This window comes from Palaemon carinicauda, chromosome 1 (assembly GCF_036898095.1).
Source record: "Palaemon carinicauda isolate YSFRI2023 chromosome 1, ASM3689809v2, whole genome shotgun sequence".
Lineage (NCBI taxonomy): Eukaryota > Metazoa > Arthropoda > Malacostraca > Decapoda > Palaemonidae > Palaemon > Palaemon carinicauda.
This window is the reverse complement of record NC_090725.1, coordinates 255,781,993-255,791,992: the sequence shown is the minus strand read 5'-3', so window position 1 is coordinate 255,791,992 and position 10,000 is coordinate 255,781,993. Positions and strand designations below refer to the sequence as shown.

General features: G+C 32.2%; 1 protein-coding gene across 4 annotated transcripts in view; it reads right to left on the bottom strand.

Annotated features, from left to right (window-relative positions):
- Positions 1-10,000, bottom strand: part of LOC137655277 (CD109 antigen-like) — a 1,052,697-nt gene that overhangs the window by 168,795 nt on the left and 873,902 nt on the right. For all 4 annotated transcript variants that reach the window (XM_068389166.1, XM_068389176.1, XM_068389172.1 and 1 more), the window contains one exon: positions 5,490-5,632. In XM_068389166.1, coding sequence (XP_068245267.1) covers positions 5,490-5,632 — 143 coding nt within the window. The remainder of the gene's footprint in view (positions 1-5,489; positions 5,633-10,000) is intronic.

Sequence of the window (10,000 nt, the reverse complement as noted above, 5' to 3'; positions counted from 1 at the left end):
AACCCTAAGGGAATCATATATAGCAAGTGACCCTAATCTGAATATTATTTGAACCTATTACATTTTATTTTTGTCTTAGTAAATGGGAGACAGCAGATTTCTCCGCTTAATCCTGTTGATCACAGATGTCCCATATGTACAAATGTAAAATGGCATAAGTTATGAGGGTTGGGAAGATAAGTCGATTGTTTCTCATGTATCAACCTAAGAAAGGGAAGGTTCAGATGCTGGTCATGGCAAAAACAACTTGCCCTTTGAGTGTACGTGTTTTCCAAGCAATAGAGAATACTATTAACGAGTCATTTGGGGATATTGCTTAATTCATATATATATATATATATATATATATATATATATATATATATATATATATATATATATATATATATATATATACATACATCTCTGATGGTATACATTAAAGTGGTGAAAGAGCTTGTGCATCGCCATAATCAGCAAAGCCACCCATACTACGTTGGTTTTCTGTGAGCGATCACACTAAAGTTTCCCACCACCAACAATCAGCAGTGGCTAGCGTGTTAAAGGAAACGGCCAAACCCCCAGAAAGGTCATATCCGAGGCTTTAGTCCTGCAGTCCATTGGACTAGCAACGGTTGCATTTGTTGTTGTTTATATATATACACATATATATATATATATATATATATATATATATATATATATATATATATATATATATATATATATATTTATATATATATATATATATATATATATATATATATATATATATATATATATATATATATATATTATATATATATATATATGTGTGTGTGTATGCGTAGGTGTGTGTGAGTGTGTCAGAAAATCACTAAAGAAATGAAAACACTAGTCTCGTTTGCTAAAAATTGTCACTACACGAACTGGTCGGGTTTTACATAGTGTTTTAAGTTTTCATAGTACTTCTATTTTGCATCTGGATGCCACTGTTTACTTCTGTTTGTATATATATATATATATATATAAATATATATATATATATATATATACTTCCAATCACGTTATACTATTTTGTAACTTCCTTGTAAAATTTTGCCCTAGATGTCTGGGTCTACTTATTCACTCTAAACTATAAATGAAACTATAAAATCTACTTAACATTTAAAGGAACCTTGCAATTCTGATTTCTAGGATTTATATTTTTGCATTTCCTCGTAATATTAAAGATTAGCATTGAATATAGCAAAATCTACCACGTGTAAAAACAAAGAAAGGACCGACAAAATTACTTTCCAGACTTATCATTCCCTCTTGACTTCACAGGCCCAAAGATAATCTTATCCGACTATCTGTTTGGAATTCAGGGTGAGGATGACAGGCTCATCCTTGGCAAGATTCTTGAGCAGGATGTATTGTACTATGCTATCGGCAATTTTAGATTCATTTCAGTAACAGGTTTTCTGAAAGCTTTTTAACTTTTAAAAAAGACATCTTCACTTTTATAGTTTTAACTGAATTTGATTTTATCCTTTATGTATAACAAAAGATATCGGGTCAATTACGTTCCATGTCACGATGACAGAAAACCTAAAATCAATCAATCAATCAATCTTGTGTAAATATTCCATTGAATGTCATATCCATGAATATCACAGAATTTCCTTCTCAGCGGGATGCCATCAGATTAGAAATTCTTGATGGAAGAAAAGCACAGTAGGCTACCAAATTGCCCTAGTTGGAGAGAGTTGAGTACAAAACACGGAACTCTCTCTCTCTCTCTCTCTCTCTCTCTCTCTCTCTCTCTCTCTCTCTCTCTCTCTCTCTCTCAACTGATGGGATGGTTTCCACGGACAATGAGTTTTCCATCAATGCATAATGTAAAGTCACATAGTGCACGAGTACCTTACGGTTGAGTTCACATCTGTGTGAGATTGACCCCAAAATTTTCTATCAGAACCGACTGTAAACCCTTCCTAAACCAAGGACATAGAAAAACTCTTGAATACCAGCAAATATCAAATATAAAACTAAAGGTACCTTGTTGAAGTAAGAGATGACTACATCTTGCCTGAATCTAAACCCGCCATAGTTATTCACAATGAGCAATTGTTTTCTGCAAAACATATTAATGGTGAGCTGTACATAGTTCATAGCGGGGCTTGGTACTTTACCTCGTACACAGGATATTCTTTTATGGGTCTGATATGAGTGTAGCTAACCAGAGTAAAAGTTGAAATTTAAATGGCAAAATGGTGGCTTATTGCAAAATACACACACGCTTCTAGCTTGAATCAACAACCTCCATGAAGTATTTTTGGTTTTGTTCATAGGATGTTGAAACTGTGATAAAGTCAGAGAACATTTCATGTAGCGTAAAAACAATGACTTTACGTTCTTACAATCATCATAAAACTCCAAAGTAATTCTTATCTGTATATTTGCTATACTAATATTATTATGATTAATAATACTTGAATTGCTAGAGTATAACAGTCCCTTGGAAACTACTTTCTTACAAAAGATTTAAGCTAGCAGATTAAGCTTTGTCTTGACAAATGTTAATCCACTGTAAATTCGTTTTCATAAGAACTTACTTGAAAAGTTAATTAGGATCTACTTTATATCGAACTGTTTTTATGAATTTGGGTCAATAGGCCTGGCACACGGGCCTGGGAGCCCACTCAGCAGCCATGGGCATCGGCGGGTAAAACTCACCAGTTGTAGTAAGAAGAAACGGTTGGGAGAGGGAGGGAAGGAAGGAGGCTGGAATGAATGAAGAATATAAGGCTAAAACATGAGCACAGATAGGGGCCGAAAGGACGATGTAAAGGTGTTTAATTGATACCAGCAAATCTATTCTTTTGCAATGGATCTCCCGAAAGTTTTGTTTTCCAAACACAAACAATTAAACGTGTAATTTTCATGAAAATAAATTACCTCCTCCAGAAGGAATGTTTTATGGAAATTTCTACATCATAGTAATATTTACAGTTTCACTTCAGTATTTTTCACCTTATATATTATGTATTCTACTCCTGTATACCACAATACTGTAATACCATTCACAGAGTAAAAACTCGTCATCAAAAGCTTCTTACAAAGCAACTACAGAATAGAGTATACCAAATGGATTAAGTAATAATTCATAACCCAGTTCCTCTATAATAACTCTAGTTTAGTATGAGAAGAAACAAATAAGCATATAAGAAAAAATAACTAAATCAAAGATTCATGTGTGGGAGTGCTTGCCTTTCTCAATCTCAAGAAAAGAAAGAAGAAGAAGAAGAAGAAGAAGAGAGAGAGAGAGAGAGAGAGAGAGAGAGAGAGAGAGAGAGAGAGAGAGAGAGAGAGAGAGTTTTTTTATACATAATATGTTATCTGAATGTTTAAACCATCACCCATATATGGCAAATGAAAAACTTTCATCAAATTAAATCCATTATAATCATGGTAGGCTGTGTCCTAACCTCCCTCCCCCCGAGTTGAATAATATAGGCTCCTGCTATAAAACATAGCTTTTTTTTTTTCGAAAATTAATTGAATATGCCGTATACAACCAGACCAAATAGTTGTTGCGACAACAAAATTTTAATGTTTCATGTATTTATACAACAGCACTGAAATGATTTAGAAACAAGGTTACATATCCCACCGCAAATACCGAATCATTTTATTTATTTCAGAAATTTTCCGAATATTCGTTTTAATTGCTTGTAAAATGCACATGTTTAGTCTAATTGTTTATTTATGTTTCGTTTTATTTAGCAAAAGAGCACAAATACTTATTTCATGCCATGGCCATCTATCTATCGAGCGGGATATTATATGTATAGTATATCTGTTTTCGGGTATGTCTCCTCTCTCTCTCTCTCTCTCTCTCTCTCTCTCTCTCTCTCTCTCTCTCTCTCTCTCTCTCTCTCTCTCTCATAAGAGGTGAGGACTATTTCCAGCCGAACTCAAATTCATACACATACACACACAGTCTGCTCAGCGAAATGCAAGCATTTCCAATTCCATTTCTCTGTTGTTATTAATCGAAGGCCCATGCATAAATTGCTTCAGTTTTGTTGTATTTCACGTGACTGAAGCAATTTCACTGATCGATTTCCCATTCAGGAGAAAAAGTTTTTCCACCTCACCTTGATTTTATCGTTTGCATCAATCAAATGAGATGTCCCTATAGAGCTATAAAGACGTTTAATACTTTATACTATTTCACGTATTCCCATGAATGCAATCTGAAAAAGGAGGAACTATGCATAAAAAAGGTAAAGTTTTTAACGCAGTAGCTACTAAATGGAAATAAAAAATTGCAAAACAATACATAAGTGTCAGTAAAAAAGAAAAAAAAAAGTAACAAATCGCTCATATTTGGAGGGTGTCAGTTCACTTGAGGGCAACTGGTGTTCATCATTCATTCTGATCAAAGGGCGGTGCTCAGGGCAAAAAGAAAAAATGGGAAAAAAATCTCCCTTCGTTCCCTCCCTACACCAATAAAAATTGTTTGCGCGCTTTGGGAGGAAAGGGGAGAGCAGGCCTTCTGTAGAGAAAAGGAAATTTCTATTAAAAAAAAACTTCCCAAAGCTACCTTCGATATAGATGCTAAAATAACTACTTTTCGAATGGTTTTCTATATGGTATGGCTATCTAGAGAATTCGAATCAATTGATGTTTCTTTTCAAATTATGTTCTTCCATTACGTTCAGATGTATCCAAGTTAAAATTTGATTTGATTAACATTGCTTAAATTTTTTATAATCAAATTCTCATATATGAGAATCGAAATGTCATAAAGTGAAAAAAGTACTTGACTTGAGAAATTTGCTATAAAACTACCCTTTATTTGTAAACACAAGGCATTCTGTCTAAAACACAAATGACAACCATTTGAAAATTCCATCTACTTATCTAAAATAGTAGTAATACGTACAATCACAGCATGAGCCGAGTTGAGAGTATATTACTATATATTTCGCAGGCCCCGCGTAAACTACATATATCCCTGAATGCAACGGAGCATACGTCTATTTAACTGTTAAATTTTAAAATGACCGAGGTTACTATAAAGTGACAAATCGTCTAATTTTTATCGATACTCAATCAAACGAATAGGATTAGATTAAGCATCCTTAAAATCCGTTCCCCAATCATCTAAATCTGTTATTATTATTATTATTATTATTATTATTATTATTATTATTATTATTAATTGCTAAGCTACAACCCTGTTTGGAAAAGCAGGGGCTCCAACAGGAAAAATAGCCCAGTGAGGAAACAAAACAAGGAAAAATAAGAGGATTTAAGAACAGTAACATTAAAATAAATATCTCCTATATAAACTATAAAAACTTTAACAAACAAGAGGAAGAGAAATAAGATGAAATAGTGTGCCCGAGTGAACCCTCAAGCAAGATATTTGCTAGAAAAAGACAGATACGGGACTCACAAACTTACAGACACAGATTAAACATGTAAAACTTAAAATGCTAATGATGTTCAGGCAAAGAAATAAAGAAAATACTCACGAGAACGTTGAATTTGGATCGACACCTGGAGACGCCCTTGGGAGGTGAAGGATCTCTTCAGGTAAGCCAGACTGGGACACCCAAGTTTGCTCCAGGGGAGTCTGCTCTGAGTCACTGTTGTCTAAGGACATCTGGGATAGTATCTAGAAGGATATGAAAGATGGAGGTGAATTTTCAACGAAGTGACAGTACTACTGCTATGATTTCTACTACATATATCACAACTACCATTACTACTGTTGATAACATTAATCATAATATTCTTTAGTTGATTGTAAAATCAACGTCTCTCCTGTAATGCGATGTTGTCAAAATAATGAATGGTCCACCAAAACTAAAAAATGTGAACGAATTACATCATAAAAGGAATCATGAACCGTTAAAGTTGTAATGATGAAAATCAACGAGAGCTAGGGAAAAATGGGAAACAGACTGTTGGTAGATGAAGACAGTGCTCGCTCTCTTAACATGAACTTTGTATGGTCGTATAGTATCGTGTAATACATAAGCTTCTTTTGCAATTTCCTGTTTTCTTAATCTTATTAACATTTCGCTATTGCTTTCACCTTTCAGGAATACTAATATTATTTTAGTTTTTGTAGTTTATGAGAAAGCAGCCCCGTATTAGCCCATTCCCATTTCAACTTTCTCAGAATACATCGCTCCTTCTGTAACACACTAATCCCTATTTCCTTACTTTGTCTAATGGAGAAAATTCCCTGCATTGGCATGTCTCTGGGGACTTTCCCCTTACCTTATGCATTCAAATGAACGCATGACAAAAGGAAAAACTATTTCCTTCTCCTCCAGGTAATTTTCCCCTTTAACATCATCAAAAGTTAAGAACTGCCTTTCTCCTGCTTCATGTAATTCAAATTAGAAAGTTGTTCTGGAATTCGTCTTGACTAATTGTAAGTTTATTAAAACGTCTTCTGCACTTTTACTACTGTCAGCTGTTTTTTTTTTAATAACTGACCTCTGCTATTCATCAATTAGCCATTTTATATCTAATATGAGATTTATTGGACATCTTTACCCAAGGTCAATCCCCCTTCTCTCTGTGTCGTTTTAATTCTTCAGAAATGAAATAACTTATCTTCCTTTATTCCTACCCCAAAATGAAGTTCCTAATTTCTAAATTCAAGAAGTTTTCTTCCTTTCTTCAATATTTTTACTTGAATTTCATATACGTTTTTATCACAACTTATTGAGAAATAATATCTCGACATATTTAATTCTATACTCTCCTGTATTTCATCTTAAATAAGCTATTTTATTAGGGAGAGGAGATTATATCATATTCATAGCTAATATTTATATTCTCTTGATCCATTCTTCTAACATGTTCCAACCTCGATTATTAATAGCGAATATTTTATTTTACATCTTTTACTATGACAGTTAAAAATACACATTTTACTTACATTCTATTCGTCTGTGTTCACTTATATTTCCCGGAAACATATTTTACTTCTTAATTCTAATTAAATTTCTATATCATTCATGTTTTATATTTACATCGAAAAAAACCCATCCTCCTCATCCCCTCTATCTCTTTCCCTTTTTCTACCGGTTCAGTAATAATGACATTAAGTAAATAAATACCCAAAAATAGTAAAATTATATCAATATACTTATAGTTTCGACTTTCATTTCACTTTCTTTCAGTAACGTACAAACTAATCCCTATTTCCTTCCTTTGATGTGTCCCCGGGGACCCTCCCCTACCCTATGCATTCAAATGAAGGCCGGACTACATGCAAAACCATTTCCTTCCCTTCCTGCTCATTCTCACCATTATCATTATCAAAGGTAGAGAATCACTTCCCTATTGTTTCATTGGAAAGTTGTTCTGGAATGTGTCCCAACTAATTTCCTTGGGTGGACTACCAATATGACTTCAAATCCCTCTGAATGTTGTCCAATACTTTCAATCTAGATTTATGCATATTATTAAATATGTTTTTTTTTTTTTTTTGGGGGGGGGGGTATGACACTTATATTTCTTCAAGATTCTGATATTCTATTCTCGTCTTAATTAAGAAATTTAAGAATTCTCCTTTCTTTTGTCTATTTTCTGTACAATATAAAATATAAATATTTCAATAAATCTGAGCATTTCAATTAATCACTTCTTTAGTTTTTTATGATTAAGTTATATATATATATATATATATATATATATATATATATATATATATACATATATATATATGTATATATATATATATATATATATATATATATATAATTGGTGATACGGTATTACAATAATGCCACAGAAAATACTTCCGTCCCGTAGAGCCTCCTTCTTTACATAATTGGATTTTAAATTAAATGAAATGTACATCGAATTTATTTCTAATCATTGCAGATAAAAATGGTGAATGATCAAATCTACATTAAAATTCTATGATCTCTTTCTCCCCCTGTGCTACTCCTAATCTTTTCAGTAATTTGTTTTAAATTGTATATTAAATTTTTACCTTATTCCAATAACTTGATTTACATGAATTCATTTGTCTTCCTATCCTTTGTTCAACAGTACTGACAGCATGTGATGATCTCTCTCTCTCTCTCTCTCTCTCTCTCTCTCTCTCTCTCTCTCTCTCTCTCTCTCTCTCTCTCTCTCTCCCGAGCGGTTTGAACACAACCAATTATTTATCTTAATGTTTTCCCTAGCTCCGGGTGTAAACGGCAGGGCATTGCACCATTACTCTTACAATACATTAAACTTAGATACATCACCTACCCGAGTCCCTACATCTATCTCTCTATCTTTTTTAAAGATAGCTAGCGGGAGGACTGAATTACCTCAGCACTTTTGCACTATTCCCATCGCAATCTCCACTATTCTATCTATTTCGTTCCACTGAAGATTAATGGGATCCGAATCGAAAGGAACGGACGCAGTCCGATGGTTTAAGTAGAAAATAGTTCAATGTAAGGATTGGAAATCTTAATGATTTTCTTCAGTAAAGCGTGAAAATGAAAAGTTTGTGTGTGTGTGTGTGTGTGTGTGTGTGTGTGTGTGTGAGAGAGAGAGAGAGAGAGAGAGAGAGAGAGAGAGAGAGAGAGAGAGAGAGAGAGAGAGAGAGAGAGAGAGAGAGAGAGAATTATTTTTTCGTTATTACCCTCACACTTTTCAATGGCAGTTAAATCGTTTCTTTCCCATGTCATTCTCTTTTTTATATGTAAGACACCATTCATGAATGAAATAAAACAAATAATTATCATTCATGATTTAAAGAAATAAATCAACAATCATGACTTGAATTTAAAGAAATACGAAAAAAGGTACTATTCGTGATTGAAATGAAAAAATATACCGTTTAGAATTGGAATAAAAATAACATTTATATTGGTATGAAAAAAGTAGCATTCAGCGCTGAAATAAATAATTACCTTTCATGGCTAAATTGAAAAAAAAAATAACTTTTATAATTGAAATCAAATCATACCATTATAGCTTGAAATAAAAAAAATATCATTCGAAGTAAAACTAAAACAATCATATATGAGCATAAAAATACTAGTTCATTATTGAAATAAAAATTACTACTCATGACTGAAATAAAATATTAATCCTTGAGAAAAAAAACATTTGCACTTGAAATAAAATATTACGATTATGATAAAAATAATTCATAATGAGAAAAACACAGAATTCTTCATTGACATGAAAGGAAGAGTATCCATTATGAAAAAATATCAAATTCCATTTACTATCAAACTGGAAAATACTTGTAAAGATTAAAATAAACTTTTTAATTCAAGACTGAAATAAAATATTCTATTAGAGAAAGAAATAAACTATTATATTGAAGACTGAAATACACTTTTCTATTAAAACTTAAATAAACTATTCTATTCAAAACTGATATGAACTATCTTATTGACTACGGAAATAAATTACTTGATTCAAGACTAAAATAAATTATTCTGTTAACTGAAATTAATTATTCGTGACTGAAGAAAAAAAAAACAGTCATGACTGAGGCAAAAATACATCATTATTGACTAACATAAGAGCAAATGTCATTCATGATTAGAAAGAAAATACTGTTTATGATTTAAATAGGAAAAAAAAAACAGAATTTGGGTCACGAACTATTAAATAGTTAGCGCTTATCGTTTGAATAACGCATTTAATAATTTACAAATTTTCTTTCTTCAGCATTTCCCTCTTAATCTTTTATTGATAACCTCCTATGAATGATTAAAATTTCTTCAGCATATTCAAAACCCCATGACACAGTCTTCAGTTATCAAATTAATTTCAAATAAAATGTCTTTTATCTGATTATCGAAAGGAAAAAGAGGTGAAATCTAAAAGTAATCTTATAATCACGTATCTATAAATATAATCAAAGACCTTACCACACCCTAATACAACCTAGTAATCTGATTTCACAAGAAATGTGATTATACTTGGTGAAAGATAAAACCATATCAAAAGAGAACCTTTTATACTTGTTTAAACGCATTAAAGATAAGGGGAAAACAAAATA